The 23,474-nt window shown below is 33.7% G+C and overlaps 1 protein-coding gene and 1 pseudogene across 4 annotated transcripts in view; both read right to left on the bottom strand.

Moving 5' to 3' along the window:
• Nucleotides 1-23,474, bottom strand: part of ZCCHC7 (zinc finger CCHC-type containing 7) — a 193,817-nt gene that overhangs the window by 107,818 nt on the left and 62,525 nt on the right. For 3 of the 4 annotated variants that reach the window (XM_039856578.1, XM_039856588.1, XM_039856596.1), the window contains exon 3: nucleotides 21,390-21,455. The exons of the other annotated variant lie outside the window; for it this stretch is intronic. In XM_039856578.1, coding sequence (XP_039712512.1) covers nucleotides 21,390-21,455 — 66 coding nt within the window. The remainder of the gene's footprint in view (nucleotides 1-21,389; nucleotides 21,456-23,474) is intronic. 4 annotated transcript variants of the gene reach the window in all.
• On the bottom strand, nucleotides 3,466-3,584 carry LOC120598282 (uncharacterized; annotated as a pseudogene).

Raw genomic sequence — 23,474 nt, forward strand, 5'->3', positions numbered from 1 at the left:
AATCCTTATAAAATGAATTAGAAAGCATTACCTCATCGTCTATATTCTGAGAGAGTTGTATAAAATTAGTATTATTTCTTCTTTAAAGTTTGGTATAGTCTACCATCTGAAAGCCATTTGAACCTGGAGGTTAATCTATGGGAAGGTTTTTAACTTGGTAGTTAAAAATTCAACTTTTGTAAGAGCTATTCAGGTGATCTATTGCTTCTTAACTAAATTTGGCCTGCGTCTTTCAAGAAATTTGTCCTTTTCAAAGTTGCTGAACTTACTAAGATTCTTCATAAAACACTCTTTTATCCTTTAATATCTGTAGGATCTATGCAATGTCCCTTCTTTCCTTACTGGTAATGGTAATTTACAACTTTACTTGTTTTGTTCCTGATCAATCTAGCTAGATGTTTTTCAGCTTTACTATTTTTTTGAAAAGGATTAGCTTTTGACTTCACACATTTTCTTTATGGCTTTTCTGTTTTTTAGTTCATTAATTTTTGCTCCTTCTTATTTCCTTCAGATTGCTTACTTTGGGTTTACTTTTTTCTTGTTTTATGAGATAAAAGTTTAGATCATTGATTTGTGACCCTTTCTTTTCTTCTTTCCTTCCCTCCGTCCCTTCCTTCCTAGAATTTGTATATAATGCTATAGATTCCCCTCTTTTACAAATGATGTCAGCAAATGGTAGAGTAGAAAACTCCAAAAGCCCACCCCTCTGCAAAAGCAACAAAGCTGAAGAAACTGTCAGAATCAACTTTTTCAAAACTATGGAATCAAATCAAAAGCTTACAACCACCTGGAGAATGCTTAATGAAGAAACAGCCAACTGAATTTTGGTAAGAGAGCTTTGTGTCATTTTAACTTACCAAGATACCATTCTCTAGTCCTCAGCTCAGTGACAGCCTTGAAAGACAACAGCCGACATTCTTGATATGGGTTACAAGCACCAGAGGGAATAATATAAACCTTTTCTCAAAGAATTGTAATTTTTTGTTTTGATCTGTCTGGTGGCTTGCCTTTATTTCACCTAACTTTCCCATGGCTGAAGTGGTAAGGAATGTGTTCGTGTTGGTTTTGTTTGAGGTGGGGGGAGGCAGTGTCTGTGAAAAATATTTAAAGGCAAATGTCTTAACTGCTGCCATGCTGGGCAAGGGACAACAGTTGGGGCAAACAATATATAAACTGAAAAGCCTGGAAGGAAAGGCTAAAAGAGGAGATGTTTTGGGGAATAAGGGCTTTGAAAACTCCTGCATATTCCAGGGAACACAGAAGGCCACAAATCTGACTACTGCTAGGCACATGCCCAAAAAGATCTGGAAAGGCTCTAAGTTCCCACCTCTGGCTGACTTCCATGTCATAAATTGCTCAACTGAATGTTAAAGGTATGCACAACACACGATACAGAGCCCACATGCAAAGACTTAAGAAGGTGGCAGGGAGTTTTGTCGTGGTTATGTTGGTGGTAAGGGGAGGTTTCCCAGCATTTAAGGAGATATTTGTCAAATCACTAGCTGATAACTAAGTTAACAGAACAGATACTTTAGTGGCCACATACAACAAAGAATATAGATTTTAGAAAAGCAGTTCAGAAAAGTCACTAAGCGACTAAGCAACAATTACAAGCAGCAGGAGCAACAAACCCTAGCAAGGAGGAAAAATCGAATTTCCAGAGTTGACACATTATAATATAAATGTCCAATTTCCAACAAAAAATTATGAGGCATGCAAAGAAAGTACGGTCAATATGCAGGAAAAAGAAATTAACAGAACCAGACCATTTAGCAATAATAGCTGGAGATGCGTGACTACTCATCTTTCAAACAAAGGTAGAATAACTAGACACGTGGATATCGAGCACTTGAAAAAACCCTATTAAACCAACTAGACCTAACAAATACATACATAAGCATGTACATATGTATAGATATATATACACATATATATGTGTGTGTGTGTGTGCATATCTATATCTATATCTATCTATCTATCTATCTATCTATCTATCTATCTATCTATCTATCTATCTATCTATCTATATTTCTATCAAATGACAACAGAACACACAAGTCTTCCCAAGTACACATGGAACATCCTCCAGGATAAACTCATAGACTACATGTTAGGCCGAAAAACATGTTTCAATAAATTTTAAGGCTGAATCATAAAAAGTATCTTCTTTGACCACAATGGAAAGAAACTAGAAATCAATGACAAAAGGAAAGCTGAAAAACATAAAAAAAAAGTGGAAATTAAAGAATCAATGGAGTTAAAAAGAAATCACTAAGGTAGTTTAGAAAATACTTTAAGACTGAAAACAAAAACACAACATACCAAAACTTGAGATGCAGCAAAAGCAGGTCTGAGAGGCAAATTTATAGCTGAAATGCTTTGCATGATAACCCTCTAATTAGTCTTTCTCCAGCCTCAGGTAATTTCTTCCCAACATATCAAAGATCAGTCCTGAGCCGATCCTTCTGTAACCTACAACTAAAAACTCATCCTTCTGTAACTTGGCTCCAAGGTTTTTATAATTATAGATAAATTTGTGGAGAGCTGGTATCTTAATAATAGAGACTTCCCATCCAGAAATCAGGTATGCTTCTCCATCTTCTTTAACATCTCAGTTGATTTTTATATATATTCTTCATAGATTCTATACATTTCTGTTAAGTTAATCCTGAGGTTGTTTGTTTATTCGCTTTACTATTGAAAATGATACATAGTTTGAAAGGAGATATTCATATCTAATTCACTTTTGAATTCTTTACAGAACTTAGTATAATGCCTTACACAAACTCAACATATTTGTTAATGAGTAAATAACTAGTGCTTCATATTTACATATAATATTAATTTCTAAACTTGTAGTTTACAATAAAGCAAAATTTTTAACCATCCACTAAAATCATTTTTAAAAGTCATGCAGGAATCATGTTTTACTCTCCTCCCATTCATTTCCTATATTCGATTGATCAACAAGTCTCATTTTTTTCTTTCACTTTTTCTTGGGTTTACTCTCTGTTCTATTCTCATTTACCTTAATCTTGTTACTTACAACCATGATCTCTACTCACAGAAACTATGTTTTCCTATTTTTAAGAACTGTGTTCTAACCATCCAATGACTCATTCCAAAATTAGTTTCCATGTTCCTCTGCAGAATCCAATATTAACTACCTATATCTTAAAACGGTCCACATTTTGCCTCTATTATCTTTGCCTGTTTATATATTCTTTGGTATTTTCTCATCTTCTACTATCCTAAATGGGTTCCCTTAGCTATTCTGTATTCACTTATTTGATTTTGGTGATCTAATTCATAATCCTGCCACACTATAGAAGATTTAACTATGAAAATCTTATTCGTATTCTGTCCCTTTCTATTTCACTACCACCATCCTTTCTCAGGTCCTTAAATCACTAGTACTATAATGATTTTTTCTTTATTATTATTATTTTATTATTATTTTTTTAATGCCTACAGATCCTGGTATTCCGAGGTGGTCTCCCATCCAAGTACTAACCAGCTCCGACCCTGCTTAGCTTCCGAGATCAGATGAGATCGGGCACATTCAGGGTGGCATGGCCATAGACTATAATGATTTTCTTGTCTCAGGTTTCCCAAACTCTATCCTGCATCCCGATGGGTTAATTGTATTGTCAACATTTTACTAGACCAACTGAAAAACTTTCAACAGCTTTGTGAAGCTTAGAACAGTATTTTTCAAATTGTGCTCCACAGAGCAATAAAGGTTCCACTGATATGCCTCTGTGTCTATTTTGGTGGGACTTGGTAAGTAAAGCTCCATGTTCCTCAATGCCTGAGTCAATTAAGGCAACACTGCTTTAATCTTTTTTTACACACTGAGGTTAGTAGCAACATTCTGCTTGAAGAGACAGTTCCACTGCTTGTGTAGAGAAAAAAAACCTGAAAAAGTTTTAGAGAAAAAAATCCAACTTGCTCAACTTGCATTCAGTCTTCACAAAACCACTCCCCAAAGTTCCTTATTTTTCCAATCATATTACTCTATCTTACACTCAGTTTTCAACTTAACTGAGACTTCTTTCCTTATTGTTCTTCATACAAAACTTAATGTTTACCTCCACCTCTTTGTTCATTTTCTTTTCCCTGCCAACAACACCCTTCTCTCTACCTCCAGAATTCTACTTACCCAGAATGCCTTATCTTTCAAGGCCCTGCACAAATGCTAGCTAGCTCTGTAAGAAATTTTTCAGGGCTTTAATTTTTCCCTTCTTCAAACTCCCATAGTACTGTCAGTAACTCACATTGGACATAACCATGTGACTAATAACCTTCCTTTTATGATCATCTGTCTTAACAGTCTATCCAGAACATAAACTCCTCAAAAATAAGCGATCATATTGTAAATCCTACATAGCTTCTGAAGCCCTTAGCATAGGACTGATCAATAGCTGCCTAACTGGTCTCACTGATTATTTGTACAAATAATAATTTCATCACCTCTTTACTCAGGAACATAACATGATTTACAAGGGTCTACCACATCATCTGCCATCTAGTAATCTATCCTCTTTCCTTATTAACACAGCCTCATTTCCACTGCTCCAATGATGCCAATGACCTTTACTACACATAGGTTCATTTTATTCTCTACACTTTCCTCACTCAAAGTATGTCCTTAACTTCCTTGATATCTTTTCAAATTCTGTCTAGTCTTCAAAGATCAGTTCAAATCACATTTCTTAAAAAATAAATAGTGAACAAAAAAACCTTCATGGACAATTGACGTCATATTGACTTTCTTTAAACTCCTACCGAACTTATTTTTAGACTTGTATAATCCGAAAATCTACCAGATTATGTCTTAAATGTCCTATAACCATTTCGGATGTAACAATATTGCCTACCCAATTATCTTGGGGTCATGAAGCATTTTTCTATAACAACATTTCCTTTTATATCCTTTAGGACTATTAATAAGCACAAAAAAAAACTGGTCTTCAAAAAGTGCTATGAAAATACAGAGGCTGAATGATTAGGCGTAGTTTTAACGAAGATTAGTCCTAAATAGTGTTTTAAAGCAAGAGGAATTGGTCAAGAATTGCTGTTCAGTCTGGGAAGGAGAAGAAATGCACACAGCAGAAATTAAGCCATCTCTAGGAACTAATTTACAGGTATAAGGTTGGTGAGTACCTAATCCAGGAGTCAGAAAACTTTTTATTAAGTGCCAGATAACAAATACCTTGAGCTTTACATGCTATACAGTCTCTATTATAACTACTCAACTATGCCACAAAGGCAGCTTTAGACAATATGGAAACGAATGAGTGTGACTTTGTTTCAATAAAACTTTCTTTACAAAAGCAGGTGTTAAACCAGAATTAGATAATGGGCCACTCTCTGACCTAGGGCAGCAGTGCTTTCAAGACCTTTTCTGTTTGGTTTTTGTTTTTTAAGAAGTACCTTTTTCTCAATCAAATCTTAAGCATAGTCCCAATCTAAAAGCTATAACAAAATTAAATAAATAAAAATTAAAAATAAAAACTCTAACAACCACCACCACCACCACCACCACCACCCAGAGTTGCTCTGGTTAAGCAGAAGAGGTAGAAAAGGGGGATGCAGACTACAGAGAAGCCTGCCAGATGACCTCTCTCTAATGTCCACTCTTCCTCCCTCTAAAGCTCTGCAATACAAATTGCAATTGTGTTCAAACCCTTCATTTACAAAGGTGAAAAAAACAGACTCACAAAGGGAGAAAAAATTTATATATGATCACAAAGGAAGCTAGAGCTAGTGGTAAAATTACAATCTAGACTTCAACTCTTGACTGTATGCCCTAACCATTACCATGATAGTTAACTTGGGGAGTCAGTTAGAAGTAAAGTAGAAGGTAAAAGCACTTTATTATGGCTTGTGATTTCTGATAGGACCTTATTATTCTGATCGGATTTGAGGGTTTAAATCCACAGTGACTTCTTTTATGTCCTTTACCGTTAGATCTGTTACTTATCACAAACAGATCCAAACAAAATTCCAGAATTTTGAAGGAGGTATAACAGTAAGTAGCTTGTGATCCTTGCTATAAAACTATGATTAACAATTCAATGGCCTTACATTTGTCCCTGTTGCATAGAGGTCACTGATACACTGTAATATCATAATCTGTCAGAAAAAAACTAGAAGAGGGTTAAATCTAAAGGATCAATGACTTGCTTTAGAACAGAATTTTCGAAGTACACATAAGCAGAGATTTTAAATAGAATATTAATTCAAGATGATTATCATTGGAAGTGAAATATTTAGGAAAAAATGACATTTTTATATTCATTGTAGGGTTACTGCTGACTCTAAAATATAACCCTGACAATTCATTACATTTCTCTGCCTAAGTTGCATGTAAATATCTTTAGAATTAATTCACCTTTACTGAAGGCTAAGGCAGAAGAGAGTTAACTTTGGATAGTGAACATACAATGCAATACACATATGATGAATTACTGAACTGTACGCTTGAAACTTGTATAATTTTATTAACCAATAAAATTAATTTTAAAAAAGGTTGCTTGAATTCCTAAAAATTGTTATAATTTTTTAAATGACTGAGATAGAGTAAATCAGAAAACCAAATAATCGTTGTAAAATAACACGTTTATAGCATATATTGCTTGCCTCACTGAAAATGGTTTGAGAATGCAAATGAGGAATTACTGAAATTTCTCTCATATGCAAGAAACATATTTCTTTTCACATTCACAAATATTGTTTTCAAGAATCATAAATAAGATCATTATGTAAAAAAATTATTTCAATATTAAAAAATTACATTTGTTTCCACAGTAGGATTATCTCGTCTATAAGGAATAACTTTCAGAAAGGAATAACTTTCAGAAATTTTATCAATTTGTCTCCTGAAGTCACTGTAAGATGGATACACCTATAGCAAATAAAGAATAAAAAAGCCTGGTAGGAATACTGTTGGAAATGTAAAATAACTAGTAATAATTAAGTACTAATACTAACAACAGTGACAGAGGACTTGACAGAAAGTACATTTTTAGTACTTTCCCTCAGTTTTTAGTCAATATGACTAATAGATTTCAGATTCAATAATTTAAAATTATTTTGTTAGAAATTATCCCAACTTACAGAGTCAAAAATACTTAAATAAGAACTTTAAAAATAAAAAGGAGGCTTTTATGTTAAACAGTTAACATAAAATCAAATGTATGCTCTCATTATAATTACAAGAATTCCTTTCTTGATTTCTCTAAAGAAATAAGTCTTAACAGAAAATTTTATATTAAAATAATGTTGTGGGTAATTAGTACACTGTTATCCTTATGAGATAAACATATCTTCTAACTATTTACAGTAGTTAAAATTGGAAAGGGGTAAAATAATATCTCACAATAATATGTTGAAATTTCTTTCAGGTGCAAGAAACACACATTTCCTTTCATGGTCACAGACATTTTTCTGTGGCTCAGAAATATAATCACTCTATAAGGCAAACCATATATTATCTAAGAGGCAAGAATGAAAATTACAGAAAATGCTATATGCTCTTGTTAGTAAAGAAATACTTATATTACTTAGAGCAAAAGACAGGCATTTAGGATGTCAAGAACAGTTTAAAGCCTCTATGATCAAATAATATTCTCTGAGTCACTACTTTGTTACTTGTGTGGGAGTGTAGCAAAAGGATTATTGCTAATCCTTTAACTGTGAATAATGATTTATTGAACAATTCCTACATAAATTCCAACTGTGACCACAAAATCATACACACTCACAGGCCAAGATATTTTCTCGTCACTGAGATAATAAAATTAAAATGTTAAAAAATATACGTGTATACATACAAACAATGTGCAATGAAATCAGATTACAAATTGATTTATATGTATTTAGTAAAGGCCTTTGTGTGTTTATAGCTTTAATTTTTATTTTAATCTTAAAGAAGTCCAAGTGTGGTCCCTCCACTTAGGTATTAATTAAGAGAGGTAACAAATTTCAAAATACTTTCTCAAATAGTTGAGTTTTATTCAGAGAAATAAAAAAGCAAGATATTAGAATGAGGTTAAGTGCATCTTTTGTCAGTAACGTATGTTGCTCCCTCTGGTCTCATAAACAAGCTGCTCCTTTTTGAATACAGCAGACCTTCAATTTAAATTTATGGAAAGACTAAAGCAGGAGAGCCTGCACTCAAACAATTTTAATAACCTATTAAGTTGCGACTTCAGATTCATTTTATAACCATGCTCCTCAGGGAGCTATGCTATCTGGATAAAGATAAAATTTTTTTCCTTTAAAGATAAATAGCATCATTAATCTGCAACATTTCTTTTCTATTATCTTTCGAAATGAGGAGTTATTTTGTTCTGATCTTGAGGTAATTAGCCTTCATTCACTAGCCTGAAAATGTCTGTGTTCTGAAAATTAAAAATGTGTCATTAAGTGGAATTTACCATAATGTCATTTATCTTTATATAGTTCATCAGTGACAGCAATGGGCCTGGGAATCCATCAGCTTTTACCAAGGAAGCATTAAAACAAATTGAAAAACAGAATAATCCCAGGCACTCTTTAACACAGTCAAAGCCATTTGGGTAATTAAATAGTGGTATTTAAAGTTTTAATTTAGATTTCTCCCTCTGTTCATCAGGAGTCAAATGAGATGTTCATATTCATAAATGTTTGTAATAAAAGGTTTCATAAAGTAAGCAGAATATCAATGTTATTAAAATTTAATATAACATAGAAGAGCTTTAATCTACAAAATAAAGTTTTTATTTTCCAGCACCCTATTTTCTGAGATTACATCAGAAATAAACCCTTCCTTCAACTGCCTAGGTTGTGGTATTAGCTTCACAAAGACTTTGATGATCCAAACCTCCAAATAACTACAAGACAATATATGACATGAAATTCAACTTCATTATTGCTAATGTTGGAGAAGAATAATATCTTCACCACCTTAAATTTGTTTTCACTAACTACATCCCTCCAGCAATTACTGTATAGAATTATCAGACATAATTATGAAAATAAATGTTGGCTTGAAAGCTAATGCCAGAGGTTAAAAAAAGAATCTAATGCCAGAGGTTAAAAAAAGAATCTTGAGGTGGGAGGGGAACACACAGGCATTGTTACCAGATAACTAATTCCATTTGTATATTGATCAGGAAAACACCATATGAATCAAAAATACAGCTCAAAAATTATATTTTTTTAGTTAAGACATTAAAAATTATTTGAATAGACTTAGAAAAGATCAGCATAATGAATCAGTTAAAAAGGCTAAACTATCATAAAAATATTTCTGATGAATAGAACTTTCAAAATGCACGGCTCATTCAACATAATGAAACATTCACTATTTCCCTTCCTATATATCCAAAACAAATGGATATATAGGAAGGGAAATAGTGAATGTTTCATGTTCTTTGAAAATGAGTTCTTAACATAAGAACAATCTGACAACATAAAGATTAACTTAATGCAGCATTGCTCACTACTAGATAATTCATATTTTGAACTTTGTGTACTCAAATGTGTTAATGAGTGTTTTGGTATGATTTTAGTTAGCCTGCTGGATAATTTTAGTTTAGAGCTTTGCCACTTAGATATGCAAATGGGGGTTTCAAATGTCTTTGAGGGGAACAAAAATGAGAATAAATGATTATAAAATGTCTATAATTTTCTTGATTGATGAATTCTAACATACACACACAAATACTAACTGAACAAATCTCATACCAAATATTGGTTAAGGACCTAAAAACTTTAATAGTACTTTTTATGTAAACATGTTTATCATTTCCAGTTCTCACTTGGCTTTTCAATGCTGCTGATTTACTTGACATTGAGTCAGAGAAACGTTGTGTTTGAAGACAGAGTGTTATTAAATAAACATATGGTTATATCATATACTTCTTTAAAAGAATATGCAAGAAAATGAATCAGAACATTTTGAACTAAAAAACTTTAGAAACAATCAAGTTTCCAACAGAGAAAAGGAAAGGAGATCCCAGAAGGTGAAAACCTGGCATGTTTGTTCAACTGGTCAATAATGGCACAGCTAGGACTAAAATCCATGCATCTAGCCTATGTCTATACGATCATGCCTTGCAGATCAATGATCTAAAATATTTATTCAGTATCTAGAGATGTCATCAGGTAAAGATATTTCAAACATTAAAAAAAGTACAGTATAAATTTGACAGCTTATTTGACAGAGTATTATGATCCTTTTATCAATAAAGTAATGAACAAAAAAGTTTTCTTTGCCTTGAACAATTTGCTTCTGAAATTTTAACTAGTATTTCTTAATATTTACCCAGATAATTTCTAAGCATTTCTTTCCATAGCCCCTGGACCTACAGATTTTTTGTTGTATTTTGTTATGTTAAGTAAGGGTTGCTTACCTCCCTTAAATAAGGAAAAGGTATTGGTCAAGCCAGGCTGAGCAGTAATGACGTTCATCTCAAAATGGCATAAAGGCAGGATCCTCTGTGGTTTAATTAAAGTTATCACAGAGTTTGAAATTAAATATTGGTCAAATACAAATTCTAAAAAAATTCAAAGTCAAATGATTTGTGATTATCCTCATTATTAAGTTTGCACTAAACATTAATAAACCAATTTCATTTCAAATTTTCATTTCAAATTCTGCACAAAAGTATATTTTCTGCACTCAGATTATAAAAGTGGTAAAAAAAAAAAAACCTGAAAATAACTGAATATCCAAGAGTTCAACAAACTCTGAAACATCCACCCTATATATTCTATAAAACATCACACAGTTATTCTATATATTCTATAAAACATCACACAGTTATTAAACAAAAAAGTCAAGCTCTGTATTATTTAATCAAAGAATGTTATATAGAAAAAGTGAAAAAAATATGTCTCAGAGAAGGATGTAAAAACAATGACTCAAACTGTGTGTGTGTGCGTGTGTGTGTGCGCACGTGTGTGTGTGTGTGTGTTTAAATGTTCTTTATGAGCATGGAGAAAGGTACAGAATATAGAAGCAGTTAACACTAGTATAGTGTTAGTGCAAAAGTACAGAAACTATTAACACTATGTTTGAGGTATGAGGCGATAAGGAGAGAATGGAAATTATTAACATTTTCTTTATTAATCCTTAGAGGAAAGTAATTCCTCCAATAAGGTGACCTGATCTATTCATTAGATGGGGCCCCTAAAGTGAGACTGAGCTGCTCTAACTGACCGCGAGGCCTTCGAGTTCTATTGTTGGCAGGAATAACTACTATGATTCTCTAATTTTCATTTCATTCCAATGATACAGATAGCCAACTTCAACACCACCACCACCAACAAAAAAAAAAAGGAAAAAACAAAAAATGAAAGAAAAGACAGCCCTTTCACAATTATTCCTTTCTTTTAGGAAGAAAACAATTTTTCTTAAAGATGTGTTCTTTCTAATGTAAGATGTACTACCCATTTTTAAGGTATTATCAAGACAATGGCTGACTAAATCTGTATGCCTGTACAGAAAGATAAAAATAAAAATATTTCTCTTATAAGTAAAATAAACGTTTTTTAGGTGAGGTAGAAGACTGATACCTATCTTTAGCTCAGGGTTTCTCAATCTTGGTACTACTGACATTTTGGGCTAGACAATTCTTTGTTGTAGGGGGCTGCCTTGTGCAGTTTAGAATGATTAACATTATGCCTGACCTCTACCTTCTGGATGCCAATAGTGTCTCCCCTCAGTTATGACAATCAAAAACGTCTCCAAATATTGCCAAAAATGACTCCTGTCATCAAGTACCCGTAATTGAAAACCACTGCTTAGCTACAGGTTTTCTAAGAGAAATGATTTTGAATGTTTTACACTAGCAACATTTATCTTTTACAGCCTGCTAGGTAACAAGTACTAATATTCTAAAGTGAAAAATGTTAAACACAAAACAATTAATATCAAGTCATTAACATGTTTCCAGGACACAAAAACTGAAGTTTTAAAAGTATGTGGAAATGAAACTCTAATTACAAAATATACTTCTTAACTGCTATGTAAATGCAAATACCTCTAGTGTGAATCAAAGCAGCTTTAAAGAATTCAGTATTCTTTGACTAAGATGGAAAGAAAATATTGTTTTTAAAAACTATATTATAATGCCAATAAGAGAAGGAAATTCTAAGCTACCATTTCATCAAGGAGCTAAGGAGAAAGGACTAGGATTGCAAAACAGCATTTGGATTTTTTTTAAAAAAACAAACTGCTCTGTGAAATTTAGAGTAATAAAACGAGAAAAAAAATTTTCAAAAGCAAAATGTAATCTGTCTTGGCTTTATATACAAAGTGCATTATTAAAACAACAACAAATCATATAGGTTAGGCAACCTTTTGAGTGCCAAAATCATACTCTCTTATCTCTTACTAAACTTCATCAATATTTTAGAAACATACATTTGTTGAAAAAAATTTGGCTCAGGGTTTCTTAATATTTCTAACATTTAGGAGAAGCATCTCTTTGTTCATCATGCATACAATGCCATAAATTAACAAAACATATTAATCCTTAGGATTTTGATCATGTAGATAGTTTATTCTCAGTTCCCTGGAGGTTCTTGTGGACTAAAATGTTTAAAATCGTCACACTGTTCCAAAATCCACTATATAAATGATCACCTGCAAGCATTAGCATTCCAGGCAGAGGTTAACTACAGAAAAAAAGGAAATCCAAAGAAAGTGTACATATGGGCTTTGAGAGAGTGTGTGTGTGTGTGTATGTGTGAAAGTAAGACAGAGACTATGAGACACACAGACTAATAAACAGAGTGGCTTTCAAACCTTCTTTGAGTTATAGAATCCTATTTTAAAGAAAGCCAAATGTGCAAAAGAGATGAAACCCTAAAGGCTCTGGTCAAAGATGGGAAAGAGACAGAATCCTGACAATTTAAGCCCCACCTGTTCAAGGGCATCCTTTAGAGGCTGCAAAGAACTCTTTGGAAAACAATGGACCAGAGTATAGAGAATACAAGAATGATCTGGGGGGGGGGGGGGGGGGGGGGAAGGCAGGTTAGGAAGTAAATTATGAATTGCCTTAAATGTTGGTTTCAAGAGTTATATTTTAGTAAACATTAGGGAACCATTGCAGGTGTCAAAACAGACAAGGGAGATGTACAGAATAAATGAATGAAACAATATATCTAGTTCATTATTAGACACCGGTCTTCAAAAATCTTGATGTTTTCTATATACTCTTATTCATCTTACGAAAAAGATCTATGATAAAAGACCACCATGGACAGTATGAGGGAGAAATATAAGTTTATAGAAAGAACATTTTATATCACAAGTACTAAATGTTTATCAATATGGTTATTTCCACTTGATAATACAGCCTCTTACACAGTCTCTTGAAGGCCCACAGCTACAAAAGCAGACTTTTAGGTGTCGTTCTCCATGTCAAGTGGCAACCAGTAGTCACCCCATCTGTCAGTTTGACAAGTACTCTCTCAGCATTCAGGGATAAAGTGCACACATACAACGCCCTTCCTGACAAATAAAAAGCCAGGAAGATGAGGGCCGGTCACTAGAGGAAAGACAAAATCGAGCTGGCAGGAAAGGACTGGAAATTGGCCACAAGAAACCAGAGAGCCAGGAAAGGGTAAAAGAAATCTTGTTTATGCCATAAGGCAGCAAAACAACAACAACAACAACAACAACAACAACGGCAATGCACACACACATACCTCACATAGATTATAATCTTAAATCCTAAAAACAACTCATCCTGGTAGATTCCATTTTATTTTAAAAAGAGAAAATAAGCTTCAGAGGTGTTAAGTGACTTGCCTGAAGTTGCCTCACTAACAGGTGCCAAAACTGGGTTTCAAATTCTGTCCAACGGGCCCCAGAGCTGGAACTTCCTGTACTACACTGCACTGTCGCCCAACATCTCCAATCTCTGGTCACCACCAAATAAAAGCTGAAACAAGGAGACAGAGCATCATCATCTGTTTGTTTGACCTCAGCTGAGAGCATATGTGTTAGACTCAAATTTTTGCTGCTCTGTACATGTTCAGTGAGTACTGATTTGGAGGTTACAAATAAAATATAGGAAGCAGGTGAAATCCTAAATATGGAATCATGGATTGACTAAAACGAGGGTATTATAGAATAAACAAAATGGAGGAAAGTTAATACGTAAGAAGAGAACAACATAGGGTTAGTTTCTACTTTTTCATAACTCTTCACCTGAAGCTACTACCCCCAATCACCAGTGCTGCCAGTGTGGATGAGAGGAAGGAGAATAGCTAAAGTTTTGATAATGTTACAGTCTTATTGGTTAAAGAATCAGAAGTCAGAGAGTGGGGCTACCACAGTAGCTGGAAAGTAGGAAGGGAAATCTGAACACTGGACTCAGAGAGGTGTAGCCCTAAAATTCTATAAAGAAAGTCTACCTAAATATATGGCTGACCACTGAACTATGCATACACGGAACACAATCCAAACAGCCCAGCTAAGGCACAAAGGACTAAGGAGATGTCACCCAGGGTCAACTGTAAGAAAATTAAAGTGTGAAGTTTAAATACAGTCAAAGTAGTGTTCGCTCTGAGAGAATTTTTTTAAAAAGAGAGAAAAATGAAAACACTCTTCAGAGAGACATAACAAACCAAAGACTCTACAGTGTATTGTACATCTACCAAAACAGCCCCAAATTACCGGACACATGAAGAAACAGGAAATGTTACCCAAACTCAAGAGAAAGGGCAATGAATGGAGACTGAACCCAAATGACTAAGATGTTGGAAGAAGCAGGTAACGATTCAATTCTAAAGTAGCTATTACTACTATATTCGAAGTAAACCAAAATATGCTTACACACTTCCAGTTTCTGGTTCTGCATGTAAGCAGCTTAAAAATTATCACTCCAACCTAACAACAAGAAAAATAGCTGAACAAACCAATAAACCAACAACTCTTCTTAGATCCATCAAAAAAGTGAAGGGCAAACTGCTGACCCAGAAATTGCTGAAACAGATAGGCAAATACAGAGAATCACAACTTAACTGGCACAGAAACCTCGCAGGACCAGTGACATGGTAGGGAAATGTAAACTGAAGAATTGCTTAGAGGCTCAGTTTAGACAAGTCTGAGACTTAAAAAATTCAGGGACACCAAATTACAAAGGGGTCCCCTACTCTCATGAGTTTTACCTACCAGGAGTTTTACCTACCAGGAGTTTTACCAGGAATTCACAGTGAATGTCAGAGAAAAATCTGTTTATATATCCAGAAGAGGGGGGAGAAAAAGAAACTATTCTGAAATATGCCAGAGCATTCTGTTCTTAATAAAGTTTGCCTCTAGAAGAAACTATTTTACCAGAGTGTAACCTGTTGGAGTATTTATCAGAGCCTAACTTATCTCAGGGGAGAGAAATACTCAACTCTAGTTCCCTGTAGTCTTTCACATGGGGAAGAAGAAATACCCAATTCTAGACTCCTCTAGACATCCTGTCTCACCAAGAGGGAAAACAAAACAAAACCTAAAAAGCACTGGTGAAGTTCACAGTCCAGGCACTGAGGATCACCAAAAGACTGAGATCCGATTCAACGACTCCATACAGAACTCTTCCCCAGCCTCTACACCTTACCATTACATTACTAAAGGCCTATTTACTGCAATTCCTTTTACCAAGTACATCATGTCTACCTTTCAACAAAAAATTATAATGTATTTTAATAGGTAAAAACACAGTTTGAAAAGACTATACAAGCATCAAAACCAGAGTCAGATATGGAAGGAATATTGGAAATATCAAACTAGAAATTTTTTTAAAACTATGATTAATAAGCAAAGGGCTTTAATGGAAAAAGTAGACACCAAGTGAAAACAGATGTATAATATAAGCTAAGAGATAAAAATTCTAAAAAGAATCGAAAAGAAATGCTAAAGATAAAAAATATAATAACAGAAATGAAGAGTACCTTTGATGAGGTCATTAACAGACTGGACCTGCTGAGGAAAGAATCTCTGAGCTTCAGGATATCTCACTAGAAACTTGTAAAACTGAAAAGGTAACAGAAATAAAGACTGAAAAGACTGAAAAAAAGAAGAACAAAATATCTAAAACCTGTGGGACAACTGCAAAAAGCATAAAATACACAGAATGGGACAAAAAGGCAAGGGCAACACAATGGAGCAAAGAGAGCCATTTGAACAAATAGTGCTGAAAAAACTGGCCATCCACACGCAAAAATGAATCTAGACAAACACCTAACACTTTACAAAAATTAACTCAAAACAGATCATAGACCTACATATAAAATGCAAAACTATAAAACTCCTAGAAGATAAAATAAGAAAAAACATAGATGACCTTGTGTATGGTGATAAATTTTTAGATATAACACTAAAAGCACAACCCATGAAAGAAATAATTGATTAGCTGGTGATAATGTATCAATGTAGGTTCAACGATGGTAACAAATGTACCCCTGCCCCGCCCTGCCCACACATACAACCTCCCCTACTATCAATGTGGTACCAGATGTTGATAGTAGGGGAGGTTGTGCATGTGTGTTGGGGTGAAGGGACAGGGAGTATATGGGAATTCTCTATAATTTCTGTTCAATTTTACTGTGAACCTAAAACTATTTTTTAAATAAAGTTCATTAATTTAAAACAATGCTCAAAATAATTAAACATAGGAAATCACAGCAGAAAAACAGAAACCATAAAAAAGAAATGGAAATTTTAGAACTGATACAATATCTGAACTTTTTTTAAATCACTGAATGTGATTTTTAAATTTACTTATCAAATCAAAACCAGACAAACACAAGATGAAAAGAATGTTACTGCCAATATCCCTAATGAACACAAAGGCAAAAAATCTTTTTAAAATTTACAGCAAATTCTCACTTAACATTCTCGATAGTTTCTTGGACCTATAGAAAAACAAACTATAATGAAACCAATTTAACCATAGGCTAATTGACATAATAAACAAGAGTTAAGTTCTCACATCTCATCAATGTTATACCAAAACAATGCTGACAAAATGTAATTGGAGGACTTGCTGTAAATTAATTCCAGAAATATATACAGTAAATAATATATCATGAACAAGTGAAGTTATCTCACAGGAATTCAAGGGTGGTTTAATCAATGTATTTTAACCATGATCTAAATGATGTTTATGAACTCTTAAAAAAAAAAAATGTGATCATCTCACCATACACAGAAAAAGCATGTAAAACATCCAGTGGCCACTCCTAATAAAATTCCTCAATAAACTAAGAATAGAAAGGAACTATTTCAACCTGATAAAAGACATCTATGAATCTCTACAGCTAATCCCATAAATATTAGTAAAAGAGAATCTTTTTACTCTGAGATCAGAAAGAAGACAAGAATGTATGCTCTCACCACTTCCATCTGATATACTCTGCAGGTCCTGACCAGTACAATAAAGAAAAAAGAGAAAATAATTAACAGATTAAAGAAGAAGTAAAACTGTCTTTATTTGCATATGGTATGATAGTTTATGTAGAAAATCCTAAAGAAACTGCAAAAAACATACTAGAACAAATGAGTTTAGTAAAGTTGAGGGATAAAAGGCAATTTAAAAAAATTTCATTTTAAGTCTACATACTATAAGCCAAAAATTGTAAATTAGATTAAAAAGTACCGCTTAACAATATTGTCAAAAAACAAAGATAAATTTACCAATAAGTGTTCAGAACAAGTAGACTCAAAAAAAAAAAAAAAAAAGATGAGAAAAATTAAAAACCTAAATACATGGAGAGACAGACCATGGCAATGAATCAGAAGATTATCACTAAGATATTAATTTTTCTCCAAATTAATGTAGAGGCTCAACAAAAACCAAGTCAAAGTCCCAGCAGAATTTTTAAAAAGCTAATTATAAAATATTAAATGGAAATGGAAAGATAAAGCAAAACAGTATGAAAAAGAACAAAATTAAAAGAATTATCCTACATAATTTCCAGACTTAGTATGAAACTGGGTTATGGACAGACATGTAGAAATTTCACACAGCAGAAAGCATAAAACAGACCCCAATTTATACAGCCAATGGATTTCGACAAAGGTGCCAAGGTAATTCAACGGAGAATGACTTGTCTTTTCAAACAATGGTCCTGGAACAAATGGTCGAAGACATGTAAAAAATCAACCTCAACTTTAACTCTAAGTATATACAAAAATTAACTAAAAATTAATCATAAATCCAAATGTATAAATACTATAAAACCTCTAGAAGAAAACCTTTATGATATTAGGTCAATATTATTTTTTTTAAATGAGACACAAAAAGCCTATGTCATAAAGGAAAAAACGAGAAGTTATCAAAATTTACAACTTTTGTCCTTCGAAAGATACTGTTAAGAAAATGAAATGACAAACCATAGAAGAAAATAACTGCAAAACAATATGGTAAAGTCTTTTTATCAAGATCTATAAAGAATATTTACATTTTAATAAGAAACAACCCAATTTGAAAATGGATGAGAGCTGAATAGATAAGTCACTAAATATTATATATACATGTCAAATATGTGCATTAAGAAAAAGTTTAACATCAAGCCATTGGCAAAATCCAAATTAAAATTAAAATGAGATATTTCTACACACCTAATACTATGGTTAAGACTTAAAAATATGACAATACCAAGTGCTAACAAGGCTGTAGAACACATGTAACCCTCATTACCTTGCTCCGGGAATGTTCAGTGGTAGAACCAGTTTAGAAAATAGCATGGTAATTTTTTTAATAAAGTTAGATATACTTACCATGTGAGCAAGCAAATACACACCTAGGTATTTACCCAAGAGAAATAAAAACATACTTCACTTAAAGACAGGTACACAAATATTTAAAGCAGCTTTATGTATAACAGCCAAGAACTGTAAACAACCCAAATGTCCATCAACTAGTAAATGGATAAAGAAACTATGGTGCAATCAATCCATGGAATACTACTCAGCAATAACATCCAACAATATGGTTGAATCTCCAAAACACTGTGCTAAGTAAAACAAATCAGACACAGAAGGCTTATATACTGTCTAATTCTCTGCATGAGATTCAGTGAAAAGCCAAACTATTAGGACAAAAATCAGATTAGTGGATGCCAAGGGATGAGGGTACTGAGAGAAGACTGACTATAAAGGGGAATGAGGATGTTTTAGGGTGATAGAAATTTTCATCTTGACTGTAGTAATGGCTATAAAACTAAACACATATCAAAACTCATCAAACTGTCTACCTAAAAGAATGAATGTTACAGTATGTAAATTGTACCTCGATAAACATATCCAGAAAAAAATGGACGAAGGCAAGATAAAGACCTTTTCAGATAAATGAAAACTAAGAATTCATCACCAGCAGATCTGTGCTTCAAGAACGATAAAAAAGTTCTTCAGGCTGAAGAGATACCAAGTGGATACTTGAGATTTTCAGGAAGCAATGAAAAACACTAGATAAAAGAAAGGAGAGAGACAGAGAGAGAGAGAGAGAGAGAGAGAGAGAGAGAGAGAGAATGTGAATTAGAAATATATATATTTTTCTTCCTAAATTCTTAAAAAAATGTATGACTATTTAAAGCAAAAATTGTAACATTTTATTGTGGGCTTTGCAGTGAAAACACACGCGTTACAGATGACCACTACAGCAAAGGACTGAAGAGAAGGATGAAAATAGAAGTATATGGCTGCACAAACCCATAAACTGTTAAGTAGCTACCTGGATTACTTCATTTAATCAACCCCAATCCCTTTGAGAACAGTATTAATAGCTGTATTTTATAACTGAGAAAACGGAAACTCAAGCAACATTACACAGTTTGTCCAAAGCCACAGAGCCCAAAGCAGTAGATCTGGGACTAGACCTCAGTCCATCTGACTGAAGCTGGTGATGTGTTCGAGAGACCACCCTGCCCTTCCCAGTTATCTCCTGTGTGTGTGTGTGTGCACGCACGCATATGTATGTAAGGGTGAGGAGGTAGTTTCATTAAGGTCTATATGAATAAGTTTTGCATCCTTTATAAAACCTTGGTTAGAATAGCTGTCTATAATTTATATTAGTCAGTGTTTCTTTCATAAGAATTCAAGTAACAAATTTTCTCTTAGATTTCAGTGCCAAAATAAGTACTTTCTTCAAAAGAAATCAAATTCAACCACTTGTTCACTCACGCTAAACATTGTTATGAGTAGAAACAGGGATCCATACGGTCCCTACTCTAAAGGAGTATATAGACATAATAGTGTACATAAATAACCATGAAATTAGGTAAAAAGTAATTTGCATCTCTTTAAACAAAAACTAAAACACATTATATTTCCCTTTGCTTTGCCTGCCAAAGCGGGGAGCTAAATTTAATGTTTAAGTGCACTACTCATTTCACTTCTGGTTTCTAGAAGAAGGAAAATTATCTGATTTTTTATTCTATGACTTTTAACTGTGCTAGTGTATATGCATCCTATCTCAATCTATCTCAAATCCTTTTGTGGAAGCAGGAAGAATATATAACATATAAACAAACAAGAAAGTCTGGATTAATAGTAACAAACTGAATCTAATGAATACAAATCTGTATCTTTACACAGTACAGCAGAAACATTCTGGGTAGGTTGGAGGATGAAACGAGACAGTGTGTTAAAAGTACTCCAAAAAGTAGAGCTCTAGAAACACTTGTGAATGGAAGTATTATTTTTACTATTTTCCACAGATGTTATACAAGCTCTTAAAACCCATACTGGATTTATATTTAGAATGCATAAGTTGGGAAAATGACAAATGAAAATGGGGTATTGCTAGGCAAATGGTGTTTTCAAGGGCCAATGCAATGCAAATAATGTGAGTTTTGTATAGCTTCTTTGTTTCTACAGCTTTAGAGGGAGGTGGTGAAGAGCACTAGATTAACAAAAGTGGTGGCTTAGAAGGACTACCATTACTATGCCCTTTTCACATCCTGTGCATGGTAATTTGCTAGTGCCTCTGCAATGATATCTGACAAATTTTTAAGTGCCTTAGGATGCATGTCACTGGAACCTGCTGATTTAAACACATTCAACTTTTTTCAAGTAATGTTGGACCACTTGACTCTCCAGTCAGTTTTGGCTTCTTTCCCACTCATTCAAAATTTCTAGACAAAAAGTGATCATCTTAGAAGTTGTATTTTTGATGAACATAAATAAAACAGCAGAGATTTTTAAATATACTTTTAATTAGCTTTTCTCTTTAATAAATATCTAATGCTTTTGTTTTCTTCTATTGGCAATACAACAGATTCTTAGTTATTCAAGTGGCATCTGTTCTCCAAATATAGAAATGCAGATTATAATAATACGTTGATAACAAAAGTAGAAAGGAAGGAGGACCTGGTAGGGCAAACAGACATATTACCTTTTGTCCCTTTTTTTCTTTGATCCTGTTTCTCCCACTTCAAGTCAAGGAATGACAAGGAATCTACTGTAACACGAAAACATGATGCTATAATGAGAACAATGGATAGAATTGTCCCTTTACCATCACTAAGAAGCTAGAAGACCTGAACAAGTCAACCTCTCTGGACCGTTTTTTTTCACACATAAAATAAATTAAGCTAGAGCTTCAGTAATACCTCCTTCAGTTAAAAAATGCAATGAATTCCAAAAGTTACAACAGAATGCAGTGATACTCTTATCCCCCACAGCCCATTCTATTAGAGTTTGTCCTCCTTTCACTGGCCTTACTGTACACTCAATAAAACGAACATTTCTATTCACAACCTGCTTAAGAGAAATTCACACAAGGTCTAAATAAGACTTAATATCATAAGACATTTGCATTTTTTAAAGACCAGTTAAACCACATGCATTTCTAATTAATAGAACTTAGTGGTAGGTACAGTCAGGGGGGAGGGAAGAAATAAATATATATATACATATTATATTATAGACATATATATATTTTTTGAGCAGAGAGCCTCCCAATGGTCCACTTTTGGTCTACTTATCCTACCTTCTTGTTCCTCAATTACACTTCCAGTGCATTTTTTACACAGCATAATTAACAAAAACCGCTATAAACACCCTCCACTTTATTTGACTCTTTATTCTCTTTTTGATTTAGCTCCTGCTTCTAGCCTCAATGATAAGGCTTCTAAGAAGTAAAACAGCCGTCATTGCAGGACTCAGTATTGTATAACTGCACATTAGCCATACCTTCCTCAAGGCTTTCACACACACGCACACAATCGTTGGAAGAATAATGGAAAGAGGAAGTGCATGGAGTGGGAATGGAAATGGAGCACAGCTGGGATTACTGCTTTTTAAGATTTATTATGGGGAAGAAATATGGGAAACAGAACAAAAAGTAATAAATGAAAGGGAAAGCATGGAGTCGGCTCTAATTAAAACAATAGGGAATATGGAAATGAAGTATAAAATGAGGCCTAGATACAGCTAGGGAGTTATATGTTTTGTTTTTAGGTTTGTTTGGGGTTTTCTATTTGTTTACTTTTTAAAAACAATATATAGTGAAGAATGGAAAAAGGAGAGTTGAGGATAATAAAAGCAGAAGTTGAAATAGAGAAAAAAAATAGCGAGAAAAGATGATGGGCAGACATGAAACTAGAAACAGAGAAAACAGACAAAAAGAGGGGATTCCGAATGGGAAGCAAGAATAAGAGAATGCACGATCCAGTCAGAGAGAGAGTATAAAGGATTTTACAATGGTGGTGCATACAAACGGGAAAGCTGAAATGGGAGCAGAGTAAGAAAAAGAAACAGAGTAGAAACCAAGAATGAGGGAGAACAGCAAAGACAAGAATAAGAGAAATCAGAGCCAGCTGGGTTACAAACCAGCAGCATGTGTCTTTTTGTTTTGCTTTTTGTTTGCTCTTTTAAATAGGAACACAAAGTGGGGAGAGATCATGATAAAGAACAGCACCATCTGGGGCATGTTTTCATTGGCCTTTTAATGTACTACAGGAAACAGAATCCCAAAAAGAGAATGCAGGTGGGGAGGGGTGAGTGAGGCAAATGTGACAGCAACAGGAAGCAATAGAAAATGAGCTCAGTGGGTAGACCACTAACATATACAGGTGATAAGCAGGACATTTCAGACTACACTAGCACATGATAGGCAAAAGAATTTCATAAAGCAAGGAAAATATGACAAACACTCCAAGGGCTGATCATCAATTAATTCAGTGTAAAAACTTTATTGATGCCTCTTCCTTAATCCTGTCACCAGTCCTATCTAATAACCGAAGCTCGGATTTTACTCAATTCTTTCTCATTAATCTTTCAAATTTATTTTTTTCTCTCACTCCTCCCTGAGATATTGTGCTAGATAGACACTGCAGAATATGCAAACTTTGAGTGAGCTGGCTCTATCATCAAGAACTCCCAACTGAACAGAGGTGGCAATTAACACAAGTTACTTAAAATATGTCTTTCATGAGTATTCTAGTTGAAAGTAATGTCTCCTATAAACTGAATGCTT

The sequence above is a fragment of the Pteropus medius genome, unplaced genomic scaffold, assembly GCF_902729225.1.
Source record: "Pteropus medius unplaced genomic scaffold, Ma_sr-lr_union100, whole genome shotgun sequence".
NCBI lineage: Eukaryota > Metazoa > Chordata > Mammalia > Chiroptera > Pteropodidae > Pteropus > Pteropus medius.